The sequence below is a fragment of the Plodia interpunctella genome, chromosome 27 (genome assembly GCF_027563975.2).
Source record: "Plodia interpunctella isolate USDA-ARS_2022_Savannah chromosome 27, ilPloInte3.2, whole genome shotgun sequence".
Classification (NCBI taxonomy): domain Eukaryota; kingdom Metazoa; phylum Arthropoda; class Insecta; order Lepidoptera; family Pyralidae; genus Plodia; species Plodia interpunctella.
The window spans coordinates 4,195,976-4,219,165 of NC_071320.1; the positions used below are offsets into that span (position 1 = coordinate 4,195,976).

Below are 23,190 nucleotides of genomic sequence, written 5' to 3' on the forward strand. Positions count from 1 at the left end.
AAGATCTAAGCATACATAGGGACAGACAGACAACGGGAAACGAGGTTCTTTTTATACTATGTACCCATCGTGTATTTAAAAATAGGTATAAATATTTTTTATTTTCATATTTACACATTTTATAATGAATCTGTCCAATTGGCTTGAATCCCTTAATCTCCATAACATACCTATGTGACCTATTCAAATCAAAATTGAAAGAAAAGCACGAAAATTCTCCACTGCACAATTATGAATTAAGAAAAAATGTAGTTATGGTAACAATTACAATTTTATTCGTTAGATAAATAACGTGGAAAATATTAGTACAATGCGCAACTCGCCTTGAATTCTAACTAATAATCATGCTTCATTATAACCAGTGCAACATCTTCACACCCAATTTACTTTCAAGCACTTGCTCATCAATTAAACAACGCTACAGAAACTGGTGGCGCGTAATTACAATGAAAAAGCAAATAAAAAAAGCGTACATGATCTAATAAAGATCGTATATCAGTATTTAATGATACGTCTCATTTCTAATTTGCTCCGGTGAAACGTTTTGCCGAGTTGCTACAAGATTACAATCTTACCGCTATTTTGCATGATAAAATCTGGCAAATTGAGTTTTCTTCCACGTAGCGACATCTGTCGGGAAGTAGCTGATATGCAAAGTTTTTTTAGCGACATCTATTGCTGAATAGCATAAATAATGAATACTTAATAGTTTATGTGAGGAACAAAGATGGCGGTAAAGCTCATCTTTAAGTTTATGATCAATAGATGGCGCTATAGTAAATTTACGAGCTCATTCGTCCATTTTATGGTGACGGTATTCAACTTTAGGACATTGTCGAGCCGAGCCGACTGAGCCATCGCTGCTACTAAATAGATTACAGTTAATTGACTAACTGAAAATAACGTAATGTTCAAGCACACGACATAAAGGTTATTATCATTTGATTGACCTATTATGTACACTGTACATTGTTTTATAAACAAATTGTAATAATAAAGTATATTGTTTGAATCAGTCGATATCATTGTTTTAAAGAATGACGATGTTCGGCTGGTTTTTATTAACAATATCGATACATTTAGTGGTAAGTGATTTATATTATTATTAAGGTTCTTTTTTCAAGTCAAAACTAAAACTATAAAATGGATTCATGCGAATATTATGTAGATAGAAAAGTTCAAGCGACATGGCCAGCCTACCTACCGTTTTTTAAACCGCGTGAATTTGTTTATACTTACTTTAGCTGGTTCATATACCAAACAAATACCGTACCAAAATTTCTTATATTTCTTAACCTTTTTGACGTCAATAAGAGTGATGTATATCATCCTAAATTGAATAGAGAATTTTGAATTTGAATTTAACGAAGAATAATCCTTTTCAGCTCATGGAAGAAAAACAAAATGGCGTCGAATATAAAGATGGCGGGAAGGCGCCCAGGATCAAGTTGAACGATGGCTATTACATGCCGGCAGTCGGACTTGGCACCTTTTTGGGATTCGATGAGGTAATTTTATATTTCTGTCTTTCATCTCCGCGTGTTCCCTGTTTCTTTCGAGGCTGTGAAACTGCAAAGCCTGGTGTTAGCTTAAAAATATACCTACATTAAAATGTTGTATATTGGTCTGTGATTTTAAGTTAAACCATCTGCTATACGATTGTGAAAACTTAAAATTAAACTTATTAAATTCCATCCAGTAGGTTTTGCATGTTGCACAAACAAACATATAAACAGACAGACAATTAATAATTCTAAAAAAAATATTGTTATCTTGTCTATTAATCCCATAAAGACCACCCATAATTATTATTTTTTTCTCCTACATAAAGACAGCCACGTCACTGAATACATAATACCTTATTTGTTACATATGGCGCCATCTATTGATAATTCAAACTAAATACTCGGCAGCTGTTCTAGTTGGGAGCCCATGCCCACCTTTACAGTTTTATTATACCTATGTTTAGATGTACTATTGTAATAGAAAAGTTGATTGCAGTTTAATCGCTTTCAGAATGGAGAAAGACAGACGAATCAAGGCGAGGTGGAAAATCAAGTGTCGTGGGGACTGCGAGCGGGGTACCGGTAATATCTCTCGCTCTTTCTTTCTCATCTAGGGGCTACATGTAACATAGAACACGAACACGTCATTGCGTCTGTTTAAACCACAGATTTAAGAATATGTGGCGATATCTACCACGCCACATGCACAACGCCATACATATGTAAAAAGCCGACTAAACGCAACGAATAACAAGCCACACAAGTGATCCACGACATCTACGGACAGATGGCGATGGTGACTCGCTACTAGAAGCTAACAAGCCTAGACCGCGCAGACAGTACGTTTACGATTGGAAGCATATATACAACCTCCGACACGACACCGTCTGTCGCGTGCGGTGCTCAGGCGCAACACCTAGCCAGGCGGGAAGATCTTCCCTTTGTGGCGGTCGAGCATAATTACCTGGCCCCGCTACAAATATAAACAGATGAGACATATTTTTTGTATGTGTAAATGAAATATTTCTATGTAATGTTTTTATATCTGTGGTTTAAACTATTAAACTGAAATTCAGGTTCGAAATAGAACAAAAATAAAACAGCACAACTTGACGATTCGACTTTTTTTTTTTTTTATTTTATTTTTTTAGTGACCATAGATGATTTTTTTAATCATAGATTCTTTTACACGACGCGTACCCACGCGATATGGGAAAAAGAGACAGCATGTGGATGAATGTAATGTGCTGCGTGTACTTATGCATTACATACGGGTACGAAGTTGACCCGCGCCACGAAATCTAGACAATATTTTTTTCAGATTAATCGACACAGCGTCAGCTTACCACACAGAAGGTCAGGTCGGTGTTGCCATAAGAAAATCCCGGTTACGGAGGAAACACCTATATGTTGTAACTAAGGTGAGAATATATCTAACTAGCTTTTGCCTGCGGCACCGTCTACGTGAATTTTCCACGGGAAAAGTTATTTTTCCGAGATGAAATCTAAATCCTTCTTCAGACTTTAAACTACATGTATGAAACATTTCAAGAAGATTGACTGAGTAGGTATATAGAGGTTGAAGAGGTAACAAACAAATAAACAAACAAGCTTACTTTCACACTTACCTATAATATTAGGACAGAAGTTCAGTGATAGAAGTGGATATTGTCTCTGAAACGAAAAGCACCAAAGTCTTAGGCTTTAGTGTGAATTTCCCACATTTCCCGTGGAAACTTACACACACACGTACACTTTATCCCGGTATAAAAAATAGTCTATGTTTTTCTCCCTAAACTCAACTACCTATGTGTATGACAAATTTCAAGAAGATTAGTGGGTGTTACACAGAGCGTTTTAACGCTGCGGCCGCGCTGTCATTACGATCCGTCAATTGTCTTGAGGAAGGAATCATTTCCAAAATCAATCATACATAAAATTAACATTACTACATAACAGATTAATTTTATAGTCAGACGGTGAAAGTAATTCTTGGCTTTGTTAAAATTTGAAAATTTGTAATGACATCGCGGCCGCAGCGGTCGAAACGCTCTGAGACACATCCAGTGGAGTAGTTATAGCATAAAGAGTATTTAAATAATAAAAAAAAACTTTCACATTTATTTATTTGAGTATAACGCAATCTTAAATTTTCAATTTGTTTTGCAGTTAGGATCACACGAACAGAGGCACGTGTTGGAAGCCCTACGCACCTCCCTCTGGAGGCTCAACATGTCCTACGTGGACCTTTACCTCATACACACTCCTGTCGCCTTCAAAGTGAGTTTCTAGGGTCTCCGAAGGCCTATCACGAAATAAACGTCACAAACGTCCACATGCTGTCTCCTTTTCCCATATCATGTGTGGACGCAATGACGTGTTCATATTTTATGTTTCGTGGTAGCCACCCAAGTCTAAATCACGGATAGGTATATGAATCAATCTATTTTTGTGGCGAAAGTATTATTATTTCTGTCAATGACCTTGTAATAAAGAAGGCGTTTTTCGCGCGTATTTTGTACGTATGTAATATTCTTTATTACCTCTCTAAAACCGCTCAACGAATTTACATAATTGAGACATCGTTACATTCGTCTTAGCTGCCCGAATGTTCCTAGACAAGTAGGTGACGTTAAACAAACACAAACATGGCGGCTGTGCAACGCCATTGGTCTTGGTGGAAAACAATGTATTTTTTCGAATACTACTGTTTAAAAAACATAAACTGTTTATGGTAAATTAACACATATTATGTGGATAGCAACATTTTTTTTTTCTAAAATGAGGAACAATGTAAATGTCACGCTTTCTTCCATTTTTTACAGTTCGATGTGCTCCTGCGTTGCTAAATCTATAAAAATAAATTACAGTCCAAAAAATACACGGCATTTTATTATACAACTATAATCATCAACTGCCATTACCCACTGCTGGGACACTGGCCTTCCTTACGAATACAACAATATTAGTATGAAATTAAAGGGCTCAGCGCAAGGATTCGCAAGTTTATCGTTTTTTTTTTCAATGTTGTCTTGTTTCAGGATGACTGCAAAACTTATGACGTCATAGACTATTTGGACACGTGGAAAACAATGGAGGCAGCCAAAAGACTCCGATTGGCCAAGTCCATAGGCGTATCGAACTTTAACATCACTCAAATGCGCAGATTATTAGCCAATTGTGACATCAAACCGGCAGTTTTACAAGTGGAAGTAAGTGCCAAGAAAAGTTACTGTTACGTACGAATATATTATTTTAATTTATTTCTTTAAAAGATAGATCGGTGAGCTATCGAGCAGTATAACTGCCTTCATTATAGTTCATCAAAATAAAGAACCTTTCTGAAATTTTAAAAATCAAATATTGATAAAATACACTACCCCCAACAGAGATTATTAGGTATAGGAATACAAATTCAATTTTTTTTTATATACATCACTTATTGACGTCAAAAAATTACTTAAAGTACCTATACTTAACTACTACCGACCAAAGCGCAGGTGAAGAAGAAGCGGCGCAACGAACTTCACCGCAGCCTTTTATTCAAGGACGTCAATTAACAAATATAGGTCTTATAGGAAAAATGCTAACTCTGTTATTCATAAAGCATACATTAATCTAATGTATGTTGTGTCGAGGCATACCTTCAGCCATAACCGTATAATCTGTCAAAAGTCAACATAGTGAAAAAATTAAATGACAGAGCGCTGTCTCCTATTAGCTGGCAACACTTGGTGTTTATCAATCAATCTCGACCCTTCTATATGGTGTTGCAATGATAAAAAATGTAGTTCGTCAAAAATCCTTTTCCTTCACTTTCTTGACAGAATGTGTGCTTTATCTTTTTTATAAATAAGACAATAAATACTTAACCAAGAAAAGTAAGAAAACAAAATGACTTTGAAAGGTGAACCTGAATCTAGGCCAGGACAATTTATTGGAATTCTGCAAGTCCAGTGGCATAGTGGTGATGGCTAATACTCCGCTCGGATCCATGTTCGATTTCCGACCGGGACGCCCCCCACCGAGGCGCAACCATTCTACCCTCGTGAGAATGGCGCGAAAATATAGAAAAACAACGTCTCAAATCGTGTTGAGATATTTGGTAAGTAGGTAATCTATGCTTCTAACACCACACCCGCAGATCAAATCGCGAATATCGATGCCTATGTTCCACAACAAAAAATTACAAATGCCTGGCTCAAAGCCGTACACGATCTAGTTCCACTTCTGATATCCATAGATATAGTCCAAGCAGATGAAACCGATGATAATAATGTTGCCATTCCAAATTCAACTTTATACATAGGTATTATTGCGCAAGCCGTCAGGCGAGCGCTATAACAAGGCCGAGAGCGACTTTTGACTTTGATATCAATTTACAGAAACAACGCGGCGTGGTCCCCATTCCGAAATCAATGAATAAGGAGCGGATTGAACAAAACATTAACATATTCGATTTCCAACTTTCTTCACATGAAATGGCGATATTGAGTGAGTATGATTAGGTACTATATAAATATAATACTAACCTGTTATTTTTTAAAAAATTCAGCATACTAAATCTAACATATTTAAACTAAAGTATTTTTGTCTCGTTCCTTCAATGACAAATATTGTGCGAACAAAACATTTTAGCTTAAAGTATGCTTTCACTTACAAGAGAGAAACTGTGCACGTCTATAGCCAACAATACGTACGGGCAGAGGACAGCGCGATATCTCCTTCCGAGATTAGTTAACGCACTACCCACCTCTGTAAAAAATGACTTAACTCCTAAAAATATTAAAAATAAACTTAAGTCCTACTTTATCGAACAATTGTGTTAGATTGCAACTTACTACTAGGTACTTGTTTTGTTTAAAAAGGTACTTGTCTTGTTTTACGTACGTGGTTCCTATATTACTGTTAAGTGATTAATACAAAATATTTTATACTACTGCTGACGTTGATGCTCACTGTGGACAAACCTCTGTGGTTTTTGTCAGTGTTCTTATATTATGTACTATATATATATATTTATTCTTTATATGTGAAATAAATATTAAAAAAAAAAAACTTTTTTGTAAATAAGACAGTTATTTTTCAAGTCCTAAGCAAGCGATGAAGGAAGATAACGATAGACCACGTCATGTTCTTATTTCGTTTCGCTCATACAAGAGAGGTAAAAGCGTTACCAAACGAGAAGAAACGGGACAGTACGCTTATTTTTTTTTTAATCATTATTGTTTATATTGAGCATTTTATATTTCACTCAAAATTAATTTTGAAGAGTTTTATTGGATACGCTAGCTTGTGACCAAACAAATTGAAAATAAATTAGAAATTAACAGTCTGAAGATAGAAATTTGCGCACTATACGACATGTGTTTAGTATAACAGCTGCCTTTTGCAATAGGTGGAAAGTATTATTATTATTTAGTCATTACAAAAATTAAAAAAATATCTTTTCTTGTAGGTAACTAATTAGGTAAGTTTAGTTGCCGAATGCGCCATACCGAAGACATGGCAGCAACGAATTCAAATATTTATCAATTTATATTTTAATGTTGCATTTCACTTTTAGAGATGTTCAACGAAAACTATCGCACAGTGGTGCCCAGCGCCTGGCGAGGGCATCCCTACTGCCCGTACGAGACAACTAAAGACCCCATGGTACGGATTATCCCTTGACAAGAGACATTTTTAAAGTGAAAACTTCTTGTGCACTTTTTGTGATGGGTAAAAAATTTTAAACGCGCGTCAGGATTACAATTCATAAGACGTCAAAAATGCACCGTTAATATTCAAGTTTTCACTTCTGCCGGCACTCCCGGAGTGCAACCCGTTTTTTATATGCCACCGTAGTAAGGACATGTTGTCGAATTTGACATGAAAATGGCTTTAAAATTGTATTGAGATTCAATAAACTGTGCCCGATAATATAGAAACAATGGAGAATGCCTTTTAGACACTGCGAAAAAAATTGTATTTTTATGGCAAAAACGCGAGGCTCTTCTAAATCTATGGCAAAAACGAATAGGGAGTACCTCACGTTTAACCGGCCAGAATACAGCACTGTATGTTAGGTACACAAAAGCTTTGCCGCCTTTTGCTGTGTCGATTAAAACGTTTATTTTAGAGTACTTTATTAATCCTTTCATTATGTAAGCATTCGTTTGTGAAAATAAACAATACTGTAGCATATTCGGGTGCCGAAATATTGGGATAAATCGTTTTCTATAAGATAAAAAAACTTTGGTGCTTTTTGCCTCCATTGGCAATGTTTGTGTACCTTAGTTATACCAGTAGCGCCATCTGCGCTGAGCTTTGCGTAATATGCCCTATTGACACTTCCTGTCACTGAGTCTTCTCGTCATTTTATATGACCCTTAGATTATGACCAAAGAGTTTATAAATCACTACATGACAGCCACAGATTTACAAAATGGTTTTATCATGGAATTAGTAAGTACTCACGAAGTACTTATTAAATCCATGGGTTTCATATCTGTGATATCGTTTTGGCGAACGAGGGAACCACGAAATTAAAAAAAAAAAATCTGTGATGACAGCACAAAATTAAAATACCTACAACATTTGCAATGAATTTTATTTTCGACAAATTAGGGGCAATTAACAAAGCGCATACATTTTGGTTAAATATTTTATTGATTTTCTGTGTTTATTTATAAACTACGATCATGACAAAATCTGCTTTTTAATATCCTACAAGAAAGCATTTTCATCAGCATGACTGAATATAATAAAATACATTTCATGCGAATAATTTTAAGCGATTTTGTACTATTTTATTAATACGCGATTTAAAATCCAAAAAAGATTTGATTTTTATAAAATAAAACAAATCTTATATGGAATATTATCGTGATTAAATAACTTATTGTTTTGCATATAACTAATACTTATTTGTTATACCACCATTGTTTAAATTATATGATTTTTAAATGATTACAATTAATTCCTAAGTATATAAGTATTTTAATATTGTAATAAATTATTGTACGTGTATAAAATAGGGAATAATAAGATTAAAATGGGAATAATTAACTTATCCATACTAAACTTATCGTTATCGATTTAAATCAGTATAAAAATCATATAATATAAGTATTTAGTTAGAGATTGCGCCTAAATTGCCGAATTGACACTAGTACAGTTAACAGCACATCAACCTACCCAAATTCATTGCAAACTCGCCGCTATTACCGCGCCATAGAGTTTCGTGCAGGGTAACTTGATTTGCTGTTGACTGTACATACTCTAAAACTTGGAGGCCAAAATCAATATTTTTTTCTTATTTTTTTTAAGTATAAAGTTTCACAACCTATTTATACATATTTATTATAATTTTATATTTTTATAATTAAATATCAAAAAACGATTTAGCCTTATTTACAGACAGCTCCTGTTTTGTTATTAAGAAAAAAAAACAAATCTATTTGTCTATGGCCTCCGCGTCGAGCACTAGCGCCGTCTACTTGTAAACTATGAATTCGCCATTGAGTTCGTCTTCCTGCGCCACATGACATTTTACATTCGCTTCGAAATCGCATTGTTGCGTTCTACTGTTGAAGTAAAGCCCGTCTGAGCAATAGACTGATTGCGGGACGCCATTCTGGCATCGCCAGTATCGTTGGCAGTCATCCCTGGAACAAGAAAAATTTTCATAAGGTCTCGATTGCACCAATAAGCTCACCGTGCTTGATGTGGCATTCGAGGCTTTTCGGCAACTCTACGCCGTAAGCGATTATAGACATTGTGTATTAAAATTTAAAATTTCTCAAAATGTTACTGTCTACGCGCATGCGCTGTGACGACGAGCTTGCGCCTGCGCGATGTTTCTTTTCTTTAAAAAAGAAATGCTGTCATGGACGATTCTTGGCTGTTGGTATTTTAAATGTATTGCTCGTGATTTACCAGCCCTAAATAAATAATCTTTGTCAAATACCGAGTATAATTATTTATAAATATATACTCAGACAAGATCCTACAGTTACTACATTATTTATTAACGTAAATTCACCCTAAGTCTATCGCCGATTTGTAAGGCGCTGTTGATGAAGAATATATTTGATAAATACTTATTTAATTTATAATATGACGCGAAAAAGTGCATGTGAAGGTCTAATTTCTGAATAAATGTTTTGATTTTGACACCTTCAGATGAGTGAAAGATCTAGCATACTCACTTGTAAGCAACGAGCATGGAAGCCGTCTTCAAATTTCTGCAATTCAGGATCTGGCTATTAGAGTGACTTTCAATATTGCCTGGCCTCACGATGTCCACTAGGGCATCTAAAATAACACATAATAATAATTAACGAATCAGCGAATAGTATACCAATACAGGTAAACAATCTTGACATATATTTTTGAACCTCGACTATAGGAGGAGGGGTGTGCGGGATCAGTATCTCTCCGTTGCATCTTAGCGGCCAAACGAATGAACCGATTTAGATCTAGTTATTTTTTATTTGATAGAGAACTTATTCGACATTGTTCTTAGCCGTGTTTGCAAAATGTTTAGCGAAAACAGAGGGCAAAATGCTGATTTGCATATCATTACTCACTATCGAATCGATTCGCAGCGAGACCCAGCGAACCAATCACATTGCGGTTCGGTTGTCGTTGCGTCACAATGGCGCACTGTAATTGGTTAGTTGCGTCTAACTTCGCAGCAGATAGCACTAACCAATCGGGTTGACAAGGTCCTCGTTGAGGAAGCCAGGGTCGTCCGCGCCGGAGCCCTCGTCGATATCGTCAGGGGAGTCGCGCAGCCAGCACTTGGTGTCGCTCGGGTAGTTGCATGTCTAGGGGTGGAAAATTTTCAGTTATTTTAGTAACCGATTAGCTACCATAGATTTATAACTGACATTTGAGGATGACTTTTGAAGTTATATAACTTGTTACAAGTTTAGGATTATCCTATTGAGATAAATGTAAGAAATGTAAGAAGCGGTGGTGGTGTAATGGAACACGCCCGCCTGTGGATCGAAAGGTCTCAGGTTCGTATCCTACTCGTGCCATATGAGTTTATATACCAATCTGACACATATAGATAGGTATAGTAGTTTTCATAAACCACCACTTGCTTCCGGTGAAGGAAAACATCGTGAGGTGGACAGTTTAGTTCACTAGTGTGTATGCGACTAGCAGTGAACTAAACAACTACTTAGTAGGAATTAGTAGGTACTGCGGAGTACCTACTAATTACTAAGAATATTATCATGGAATAAGTACCTACTAATTCCATGATAATATCTTATATCTGTGACATGACCTTAAATTTTGACTTTGTCGCATGGAATTAGTAGCTTTTCTGATACGATATTTTGAGTGTGTTCCCCCCCATTGAATTAGTAGATAGTAGTATGGTTCTCCCAAATGGCGTGTGGTTTCGCCCTAGAATAACACCACTCCATATGCTCATCTCGATTTCATATGAAGCGACTAAAGGACACATAGCCAAGTCTATGCAGGCTGATCCGCAAAAGCATTCCTAAGAAGAGTTGACATAAATTAGGCGAGAGTAATAAAATCACAGCCAAATTTTCAAAATTTCAAGGTTATTTTTACACTGAACCCGGGAAAATAGCAGATGAGAGAGTGTATTCTTCTAAATATTGGAGCTATAGGTTCACCACAGATAGTATTTTTAAGTTAAATTTTCCTTACCTGAAGTTCGAAGTCGAAGTACAATTGACTGTCCTGACCTAGCGGACAGCGGAACTCAAGTTCTTCACCGTTAGCGCACATGTAGTACCTGGTGCAGTCCGAAAAGTGGGGTAGGAGGAGGAATATCTGTGAATAGACATTTATGGCTGTGTGATGACATCTAAGCTTAAACCGTTAAAAAAATCACCGTGCAGAATATAGTTAAAAAGAAAAATTATTTAAAAAATATTTCCTTGAAATCCGAAAAAATATAATATTTTTTTGAAAATATAACTAATCATTACACGTACTTATATTGCCGTGGATCATAAACAAGCAGTTCATGCATTACTAGCTGTTTCACGCAGTTTATCATTCGTTGTAATGATTTAAACGTTTTGTAATATTTTTTTTCATATTCACGTTTTAAGGGATAAAAAGTACCCAAGTTAATCCAAGGTATCAGCTACCTCAATAGCAAATTTCATGAAAATTTGCTATTGAGGTGGTTGATCGTGAAGAAGTAACAAACGTACTCACAAACTTTCGCATTTGTAATACTTAAGTATAGATTGAAATAGGATTACTACTCCACTGATTTAAAGCGTTGTAAATAGCTGCACTTTTTCATCGTGTCGCAGTACTCTTTAGTGTTGCCATATTTTTTGATAGTTCACCAAATATATTCGCCTACCTGTCCAGCTGGGTCGCAAGATAGTGTGTTGGGGTCCACGCCTTGGAGAGAGGATGGCACGGCAACCGCCACGCTGGCCACAAGGAGGAGTGCGAAGATTTTCACTGCAAAAAAAAACATTATTTTTATGGTCCTTTTTTTGAAAATGGCGGACGCCACGGAACGGACGGACGAAAGTAAGACTGTGAGTGACAATATCAGGAACTATCAATAACAGATGGGCCAGACAGTTGTATGCAGCGGCAGTAGCGCCATTACTGCCGGGACTACTTTCGTGGTAACTACGGACTATACGAGGGCGAAGATTTTCACTGTAAAAAAAAAACAAAAATTGTTTATGGTAGGTACTTTGTTTTGAAGATGGCGGATGTGAAATTTTAGCGCCCAAATAGGAATAAGAACTACTTTGATCTTCGAAACTTATGATATATTGAGCTAAAGAGTCATGGCGGATTTAAAGAAACTCAGATACATACAAACAAAAACCTTAAAAACATAGTTACGTAGTTTCTTTTGTAACAAGATTTTATAACAATTTTGGTTCCACAAAAGCTAACATCAATGTCTCCATACGGTTTCTATTCCATAACACGAAAGACGCGCTATTGTCGCTTCCAAACAACAATGTGGCCTATCTGTTATTAATAGTTTCTCATATTGATCGTCCTTTCGTGATATGGTTTCTAGATATATTTTTTCGTGACACGTCGTCTAGTACTTTGTATATTACACAGAATTGATATATATGTTACACACTATTCAACCATGTTCACATAAGCAGGTTGCAGACAATACGGAACGATTAGATCGCCACAGCTACTTCTACGTGTGTTCCACTCTTTTAAGTATTTCGTGTCCAATTTCGACACAAAAATGACCTAATAGATTCAATTATTTGTAATAATCGTCAAATTTATCCGACCCTGTGAAGACGAAAGATGTTGAATAAACAAAAACAAAATGTTATTAGATTTTTGTTCCCAATTTGTTCACAAGATACTTGTTCTATTATCTACTTCCAACTACGACTGACTGTCGTTGTTTTCTTTATCAAGCAGGTAAATTAAAAATAACACGTGTTTGTTGTCATACAAACACGCATTGATGTACTTAGGTAAGATCGAATCGATTGTGATAAAACAATAGATTGTGGTTTCTGATACAAGCATTTTTATTATTTTAATGCATATACTTATATGCGTCTAGACGATTATTCCCTCTTCATGTTGAGAATTCTCAACTGTTACGCAATTTTGTGCCTTTTATGGGTTAGGTACCTATCATTTTTAATCACTTATCGTGTAAAAATTAATGTATAATACTATACCTATGACAAAAAATGTTTTTTCTCGTTCTGTCAATGTCATATCGGCTTCATACTATCACCGAACTTTGGCGGTTCGGTATACATTGTTGGATTTTCATTGCGGTAAATAAAAACTCTCATACAAATTGCGCAATGTTCACGCATTCGCGTCGGCGTGTGGCTGAGTTGGGTGATAGTGTGGAGCCGGCATGATATCGCGAAGTTTATCGAGCATGTATTATGGTAGGTAGGTAACAAGTTTTAAACAGGTATAATTCGTTACATCCTTAGATTATTATAAAAAATCTACATTTCGCGTCTGTCTGTATAGGTAACTATGCGATAAACTCAAAAACAACCGGACAGATTTGTGTACAGTTATATACTTACCAATAGATACTAGGTATGATTCTTGAGGAAGGTTTACACACTGATTTTAGGGGTTTACCCTAGCGAAGCCGGAGCGGGCCACTAGTCTTTACAGCGTGACTTTTAGCATAGAACTCGCATTTCTTTCTTGAATAAGTCAGTATATTTCTCTGTCTACAATATCTCGGGGGCTACCATGAAACATAACACGAAGTACCTACCTAGTTACGTAATTGCGTCCACACATTCGTCACGTTCTCTCTTTTTTTACACGCTGTGTAGCTACCTACATTATATGTAAAAAAGAAACAGCGTGTAGACGTCATTAACGTGTTTGTATGTTTCAAGTACATCTTCTCAACTATTTTGAAGTAGGTGCAATGTGCAATACTTTACCTACGTACGCCCTATATAGGTACCTATATGGAAAATACGAGTTATCAATCACGGATTATGTGCAGGTACCTAAATTAACAACAGAAAGATTAATGTTAAACACAAATCCTTATAAAAACAAAATAGATATGATTTATGACGTACAACAACTGTCATAGATAATATAGAAATATCGGTAATAGAACGGATTTGTGTAAAATCACGCATTGTGCCACTGAAAGCAAAGACTGATTCCTTTGTTTAGAACATGTTTAGATAAAATATAATTATTAAATTAATCTTATGACATCACGGAAACTATTGTCGATAAATACCTACTTACACGATATCTAAGTATTTCCCTTTCGCTCACCTCACTATCGAATCGATTCGTAGTGAGATGTAAACACAAACTCACACTATACGTACTTGCGTAGTTTGTACAAGGACTTTTATTTACCACAGGAAAATACTCGTCCCATAGAACAATATAGTAGGTACATAGTTATTAGCATAGCAAGCCCATTGCAAAAGTTTTTTGCAAATAACATTTTGATGTATCATTTAATTTGTAGGTAGGTATATTAATTCCACTTTCCACTGGTAGATACTTAGTTAATTTGTATAAATCCATATGTCTGATGTGACCATATTAATGATTTGGCGGTGTGATAAGTTTTAATTAATTACCTACTAATCTAATTGTATTTTTTATTGATTTTTATCAAATAAATTAGGTATTAATCAAATATAAAAGAGGCCTACTTGACGTTTTTAGATAATAGGTTATATTATTTTAATAATCGAAACAAGAAAATTATGTATGTTGACATTGTAGGTATATACTGAAGGCCTACCACGGAACATACACACGTATTATGATACCTAACGTCCACATACTGTTTCGCTTTCCCATATCGTATATAATCATCGTGAAAAAAGAGAAATCTTTAAGTTTCGAGATAACCCTCCTGGTGGTGTGTGGTAGTAAAATTTTCCAAATTATATAGTTTATGGCAACTCCAATCAATTCAAATGTCAATATTAACCCTGGTTATCTTTGTCAATGTCATATATTCATTGATATTACTTATTTGGGATTGTTTTGTTGTATAGTGTGTATACAAAAAACGTTGTTTGTGAGTAAAATTTCGCTGTTTTCCTTAAAATGTCTTCATCAGACTCAGAGGACGACTGCTACGGTAACGTAGCAAGAAAGTTACAGCAAATGAAGAACAAATACGTAGAGAATAAAGTTGAATGTAGTAATCTCCTCAACGAATCGTCGGAAATCGAAGAGATTGTGAAAAAAGCTGATTTTGGCGCCAAAACTGACACGAATACAATTGTGAATAGTGAAAAAGTGAACGATGTTAGTTTCGATTTTTCAGATGATCCCGAACTCGATAGTTTAATCGCAGGATCGTACAAAAGAGTAACTCGTGCTTCATCTAGAAGAACTAAGAACGATACTCAAGAAGTATCAGTTCCAACTAAAAGGAAAAGTGATGAAGGTACATGCGAAACTTCAAGAGGCCGGAGAGGTCGAGAAAGAGGGAAACGTGGCCAAAATGTGGGTAATGACAGTATTTGCAATGACAGTGAAAGTGGAAGTCAAAATGAAAGTAGAGGTAGAGGCAGACGAGGCAAGGCGACGCCTCGAGGCAGGAGAGGTCGAGGTAGAAACAGAGCTATCAATAATTTTCTTTCACATAATAATCAGTTGCCAGTGTCTGACATCCATCCTGCCTATCCAATTTATAGTGTTGGTAACACTGATGAGTATCCTGACCAATGCGAAGATCAAGGCTTATTCAGCAAGAAGCCGCAGCCAAAAAAAGATATCGTTGTTATAGATGACGATGATCCTTTAGACGAAAACGAAGAACTATCCGTAAAAGTTTACTGGCAAAGTTCGGAATTTTTCAAATTCACAATACGTAAATATCAGAAAATCACGTCGATATTTGATTATTTTGCTAAAAAGGAGAATGTCAGTCATGATAAACTATTTTTTATGTTCAACGATTGTATATTGAAGCCCGATGATACTCCGGACTTGATAAAATATAACATAGCTAAGTTTATAGACGGGGGGATAGTGAACCAAAGTATTGCCAATTTAGTTACAAAGGTCAAGGGAAATGTAACAAATGGCATCAAATTGAAGTTCCAATGTCAAAACGTAAAGAAACCCTTTGAGACTGTTGTGGGATTGGCTGAGAAACTGTCCGTCGCCATGTTGAAATGTGCTGAACATTTTGACATCAGTATTGACAAGTTAAGGTTTGAATTTGATGGTGATTTAATATCAGGTAATTTCCGTTTTGGATACTTAATGTCATATTTATTTATCAACTAGCTTTTAGTTTTTGCCCCCGGCTTCGTCCGCGCAATTTGTTCACGGATAAAGTTATTTGTCCAGGATGAAAAGTACCCTATATCCTTCTCTGTATTTCAAACTATGTATATGCAAAATTTCAAGTAGATTGGTTGAGTAGATAGAGCGTGAAGAGGTAAGAAATAAACTTGTAATTTCACATGTGTAATATTAGTTAGGATTTATTAACACCGAGGCCTGAGAAATTAAGTACTTACAAAGATGAATTCAAATGAAACTTCAAACTCTCTTCTTCATTAAAGACTAGCTTCGCCCCGGGGCTTCGCTCCCGTGGGAATTTCGGGATAAAAAGTACCCTATGTGTTTTTCTAGGTTATATTCTACCCATGTACCAAATTTTATAACAATCTGTCCAGTAGATTTTGTGTGAAAGAGTAAAAAACATACACACATACATTCTCACAACCATTCGCATTTATAATATTAGTAGGAGGTAGGATTGATGATTTCATGTAAAAATACTAATCTGGATTTGAAAAATGAGGCAAACATATTGACATAATCTAAGGCTCCAAAGGTCAATCGATTATGAGTGAGTGCAAATATTATATATACTATCAGCAACGGCGTTGCCAGACGTCGCGATTTTGGCGGGACGTCACGAGACGTTTTTTTTCACTATGAAAACCAAAAAAAGAAGATTTAACTATAAGTAGTTAAATGTTTTTCAACAAAATTTGTATAGGTACCAATTTTGTTTTCTATTCGTCCCGCGTTTGACGAAATAATCGCGCTTTCATTACTCATGTTTCAAAATCCCGCTTTGCCAAAAAATCTGGCAACGCTGATCGGCAAGCAGTTTGCCAAACTTTGGTAAATTCTGCACACGTTGCTGGTTAGCAATTTGCCAAAGTGAATGAAAAAAAATGTAAAATCTTTCATTGCGGTAAAAAAAAATATCAACTTCCAATTTTTATTATTGCAATGATTTAATTTGCCTATTTTCATTCATATTAATTTTTTTTTTCTTTTCTTCTTTGTGGCAATCAAACTTCTTCCATAGAGCTTATTTTTGCCAGTGTCGAGTTACATTGTTATCGGACGATAGGATAGGACTTAGGCGGCATTAAAGAATGAGGGCAATAAATACATATATTATCACATGTAATGTAAGGGTCAATAAATAGTTTTAAACATAAATATTATGGTAAGAAAGGAAAGAAGCAAGAGCTTTGATATATTTAAAATCTGTAAAGGAAAGGATAGTAAAGGAATCACAAGGAAGAGGAGCACGGAGTTCTATAAGGAACTGGTAAAGAGGCTTTGAGTCATATTTTGGACATCTGAACAGAAGATGATCAATATCACCTTCTTCAACTAAAGCGCAGTCGCATATATCTTCACTAAGAACACCGATTCTTTGTAAATGAGTAGCAAAACAACAATGACCAAATCTAAAGTCTACATATGGTAGAAGCAACCCTTCTATCAAAAATCAGTTTTGAAAACCAAGGTTTTAGACAAAGTTCTGCATTTCATAATAATTTATAATATATAATTCTGCATATCAAATTTGAATGAGTGTTGATTTGATATTTTATGTTTTCAGGCAAAAATACCGCACAAGACTTGGACCTAGAAGGCGGGGAATGCATTGATGTCAAAATTGCCAGCTGATAAATATAAATGTATATAAATATATAATTACGTATCAGCATTCCCAATGAGTGGTGACGTCAGGCAGGCGGCCGGTCATAAAAAGAGCTGAATTTATGAAATTAAGTTTATTTATTATAGTTCCTGTCTACGACTCCGCCCGCGGCAGAAAAGTAGCATATGTCACACACCAAACATCACTTCAATCCAATGTTCCGTTTTGAAAAAACAGACAAACACACATCGATATCTATACATATAATAAAACTGTAAGTGGGCTATGTTTGTACATATGAGATATTAAAAAAATAATTATTGTGACTAATATAAATAATAGAAATAAATAAATATATAGATTGAGCTAGCCCCAAAGTTCGACACTTGTATTATATACTATGTTTTATAACAAATACATATATAGATAAACATCCAAGACCCGTGCCAATCAGAAAAAGATCATTTATTATCATGACCCGACCGGGGATCAAACCCGGGACCTCTCAGTTCAGAGACAAGCACTTTACCACTGCGCCACCGAGGTCGTCAAAAATTTTGTCTGTATAGAATAGAATAGAAGCCAAATTTTCGTCTGTCTGTATGTTTATTCGCGCATCACATAAAAACTACTGGATGGAATTTGATGCGGTCACAGCTATATATAGGTGATATATATATATATATATAGGTGATAGTCTAGCTTAAAATCTGGTATAGGTTTCATCTCAATATGTTACCTAAAACCGAAATATTGACAATAATAACTTATTAACGCGGACGAAGCCGCGGGCAAAAGCCAGTTCATAATATTAATACCTACTGATATTTCTCTGCCATGATGTATTTTTCTTGACACAACATGCATTTAAGAATAGTGCATATAATTGTTTAAAGATATATTAAATTGAAACCGGCCTGTATATATAATCCAGATGATTCAGAATTTTATTGTTTCTTATGATTGTGTCAATGATTTTGTAAATATATTTTTAAATGTACTGTAAATTAAATTCGTGATAAAACCTGTACTTTTATTTGCATTTTAATTTATATATTATTTATTTATATACACAACATAATGTAAATACAAAACTTACAAATGGGAAACTATGTACAAAGGTACCATTTATTTATGTGCATATTTTTCTAGTACACACCCGCGAAAGAAAATGAAAATATTAGGTCCTTACATATGAAATTGGCGTTTGGTATAGGAGGAACAAAAAGTCGAATGTTTTTTAATATAATATATATATTTAATCAAAGTAAGAACCATTATTACCGATGCACTTTTGCCATTTCATAGGTAGTTCATTGATCCCTTTACTAAAAAAACCATCGGACGGGAATCAATAAAATCTTTGAAGGCGGTTTGGACTGCCCTATCGGAGTTGATTTTTTTCCCTTGGAAGAAGTTATCCAAATTTCTAAAAAAAAAAGTAATCTGTTGGAGCAAGGTCCGGGGAGTACGGTGGATGTTTTAGACATTCCAATTGAAGCTCCTCTAATTTGATAGCCGTCTGTTGTGCAGTGTGTGGTCTAGCGTTGTCGTGAGACAGCAGTGGCGTGGAGCCTCTGTTGTTTAGCAGCTAGCTTTTCCATCATTGTTTGCAATTGCTGACAATAGACGTCTGCCGTAATCGTCTGGCCAGATTTGAGAAAACTGTAATGAACGACACCGGCACTAGTCCACCAAACGCTTACAAGTAACTTTTTTGGATCAATTTTCGCTTGGGGTAGGATTTGCCTGGCTGGCCAGGGTCCAGCCATTGCGATGAGCGTTTCCGATTATCGTAGAGAATACACTTTTCATCACAGGTAATGATTTTATTAAAAAAACCCTTCATTATTGTGCCGGTTAAGTAATGTAACGCAGCAGTCGACACGCGCTTGCCGGTTTGCTTTCAAGTTTCTTAATCTTCCCAATTTGTTTCAAGTGGATTAAAATAGTTTTGTCGCTAACACCGAAGCCTGAAGCTGACTCGGACGTGGTTTCCGATGGATCCGCTTCCACAATAGCCTTCAATTCTTCATTATCAACTAGGGTTTCCGGCCGTCCACGAGGCTTGTTCTGCAGGTCGAAATTTCTAGAACGAAAACGTTGGCACAAAACTGGCACTGTGTTTCTTTTGCGACACGACCGCCATACACATCATTAACCATTCGAGCCGTTTCCGCAGCACTGGTGCCACGGTGGAACTCGTACTCGTAAATAACGCGATATTTCAAGTTTTTCATTTTGTAAACAGAGTGACGCAAACAGAAAAATCAGAAGAAAAAACATATGAATGACGGTTAACGAAACACAAATACATGTGTACTTAAATAGCTGTATAAATTTGAATTTGGAATTCCTAACCAAAGAGGAGACATTTGTGATTAAAGTGGCCAGTACAACAAAACGCCAATTTCATATGTAAGGACCTAATATATATATATATAAAGATAGAGGCTTTGGCGTGTAGGTAAAAGAAAAAATATTATTGATTAGATATGTTGCTCGGGACTTCGCTCCCGTGATAATTTTGAGATAAAATAAAGCCTATAGCAATCTTGGATAATGTATCTTTCTAATGGTGAAAGAATTTTTGAAATCGGTTCGGCAGGTAGTGAGGTTTGAGTTTGAGGCGGGTAGATTACTCGCCTCAAACTCACAAAAACGCTTACCTACCTCTTCATAATATAGTATAGATTAATCGAGAATTAGATTCAATTACTATTGATTTTAAGCTTCGATTTTTTTACTAGTCTCTACTTTTGTCCTTATCGAAACCTTACGAAAAAGTGTGGTTCTCTTCACTTTCCATCACGTGGGCCGCATGTCTCATGTTTGTCTACTCGGTAATTTAAAGGAAAAAAATATTTTAAACTATTACTGCCACTAATTGTTAATTACTCTATTACCACGCCGGCTTCACACTGTCGTCGAACAGTTTACCAAACTAGCGGATTCTGTATACATTGCTGGTTTTTCATTGCGGCAAATAAAAGCACTCATACTAACTACGCAATGTTCACGCATTCGCGTCACGCGTGTGTGGAGCTGGCATAACAATTGAAAATCTTTTGTCTCGTTTAGTTCAACCAAAGCTAAAAAGCTTTTAAAAAAATAGAAAAATCCTAATCAATACTATTTAGTTGAATCTTGATAACTTCATCTCAACACTTACCTAAAGCCATGTTATTTTTTTCTGGAAACGTACTTAGTAATAGAAACACAAAATTTGTATCACTATACACAGAAAATGGCGCACTGGACAGAAAAATACAGCGTAGCTGATTTTTATACTGCCTATAATTCTCGAGCAACGTGCCTAAATATATAGATTTTTTTAAAATTCTACAACACACTTAATGAGCCACACGAAAAAATAGAATTCTAATCAAAATGCCCCTTGTTTCCTTGAAAATAAGAATGATAGCACAATTATGCGGTCGCAAAATCATATCGTATTGTAGATTGTGGACTAGGAAGAATTATAATTATCAAAGATTAAGATTAAAAGCAGTAGAGCTACGTCTCTTATTGCAAGTTTAAGGACCATTTAGTTCATTCACTTTTTTTCCTTTATATTTTTTAAATACTACCAAACAGCCATCTCAACCTTTTGGCAAGTGGTCACCGCAGACGCCTGTAACACCAGCGGTGTCACGCGCTCGTTGCCCACTTTGTGTCCTAGGATCTTTTGCCACAGTACCCTGTAATCACACCGCCTCTCTCACCCTCAAACCGAAACACAACAATGCGAGCTGCTGTTTGGCTGACATAGACGAGAGTGAGGTACCCGTGCAGACGATCTTTGTACCAAGATCTACAAAATTCTTTAAATCAACTTCGGAATGTATATCAATTAGCTTTTTCCCGCGTGAATTTCCGACGGGAACAGTAACATTTCCGGGATGAAAGGTACCCTATGTCCTTCTCCACATTTCAAACTACATGTATAGAAAATTTCAAGAAGATTGGTTGAATAGATAGAGCGTGATGAGGTAATACACAAACTATTGAAGTGGTTTAAATAATATTTTTTTCGATACCATTACAATAAGATACTTTTATATTTGTACGCCAAATAGGTTGAATGTATGGAACTTTTAAAACACAAAACAACCATTTTGTACCCATTCAATGCAAATAAATACTTTCTTTCTTTCTATTAGTTTGGATGACGTCAAAAATTTAATCAAATTAAATACTAACTCCACCGACTTCCAAAGCGCAGGTGAAAAAGTAACGGCGCAACAAACTTCATCGCGGCCTTTTCTCCAAAGATTAACGTTATCTGGTCCATAGGTTACGTGATTACTAATATTGGCAATCACCTGATAAGCATGTCATCGAAAGGTCTCAAGTTCAAATGTTACTCCACTCCAGTCCACATTACTTAGTTCCTGAGTTTTTATAGCTTTGTCATTTGCTTACGACAAAGGTGTATGTACTACTGTTTACTACAAGATGGCGGTACTCGTAAAAGTTATGTCAAATGACTTGAATAGTATTATAGTGTCTATGGGATGTTTTCTGATCCTTGATGAAAGTAACTACCTATAAGGTAATGAAATCTCTCTATCTCTCTCTTCTCTAGAAACTTCTCGTGTTCTCTGTAAGTAGGTACATACCAGGCTATGACGCCGCGAAACCTTGAGGTCGGCGTAAAATAAACTTTATTCTTCGGGATTTCTTAAATGTTAATGTAGTTTTAATTAACGATAAAACAATTTTAAAAAATGTGTGTATAATTTGTCGTATGACTGATGCACATCAACCGACCCAAATTCATTGCAGACTCGCCTCTATTACCGCGCCATAGAGCTTCATGCAGCAACATAATGTACTGTTAACTGTACCTCTGGGCAAACTACGCCTTGGAATGTGTCTACAGTGAATGACTTTACTTTATAATATCAATAATTCGACCGATAAGGACATGATTGTAATTGTTACAAATACCTACGACGGAGATAGATAGGTATCTAACATCTTTATAGGCCGAATTTCGAGGCTCTGTTTACCTTACTTCCAATGTGACGTGATTCATTCAGAATTTAGTTTAAGTATTAGTAACCTTAATCCTAAATGAATCCTATAATGTTATTAATGTTACTTCTTTTTACGCTCAAACGGTTGGGCCAATATCTATGAAATTTGCTAAGTATTGAGGTAGGTAGCTGTACGCGACTGATACGAAGATTTTGTTAAAAAGTCTGATAGTTAACGGCGTTTATAAAATAGATGGCTACTGTGCATAAAAATTAAATACGCAAGTATTTCTTTACATAGGTACTAGGA

General features: G+C 35.7%; 3 protein-coding genes across 3 annotated transcripts; 2 read left to right on the top strand and 1 right to left on the bottom strand.

Moving 5' to 3' along the window:
• The first annotated feature begins 840 nt into the window (after positions 1–840).
• LOC128681497 (aldo-keto reductase AKR2E4-like) lies at positions 841–8,083 on the top strand. The gene is made up of 9 exons (XM_053765438.1): positions 841–1,085; positions 1,386–1,508; positions 2,017–2,087; positions 2,827–2,926; positions 3,675–3,785; positions 4,547–4,717; positions 5,413–5,610; positions 5,891–5,999; positions 7,072–8,083. Exons 1-9 carry the CDS (start codon positions 1,038–1,040, stop codon positions 7,176–7,178), a joined length of 1,038 nt encoding a protein of 345 aa, XP_053621413.1. The 5' UTR covers positions 841–1,037; the 3' UTR covers positions 7,179–8,083.
• LOC128681498 (uncharacterized) lies at positions 8,081–21,214 on the bottom strand. Its single transcript, XM_053765440.1, has 6 exons — positions 21,071–21,214; positions 11,857–11,960; positions 11,184–11,309; positions 10,201–10,318; positions 9,698–9,803; positions 8,081–9,154 (listed from the first exon to the last, which is right to left on the bottom strand). Exons 1-6 carry the CDS (start codon positions 21,078–21,080, stop codon positions 8,983–8,985), a joined length of 636 nt encoding a protein of 211 aa, XP_053621415.1. The 5' UTR covers positions 21,081–21,214; the 3' UTR covers positions 8,081–8,982.
• Positions 14,971–18,197, top strand: Rad60. Its single transcript, XM_053765437.2, has 2 exons — positions 14,971–16,221; positions 17,857–18,197. Exons 1-2 carry the CDS (start codon positions 15,075–15,077, stop codon positions 17,922–17,924), a joined length of 1,215 nt encoding a protein of 404 aa, XP_053621412.1. The 5' UTR covers positions 14,971–15,074; the 3' UTR covers positions 17,925–18,197.
• Positions 21,215–23,190: the final 1,976 nt, after the last annotated feature.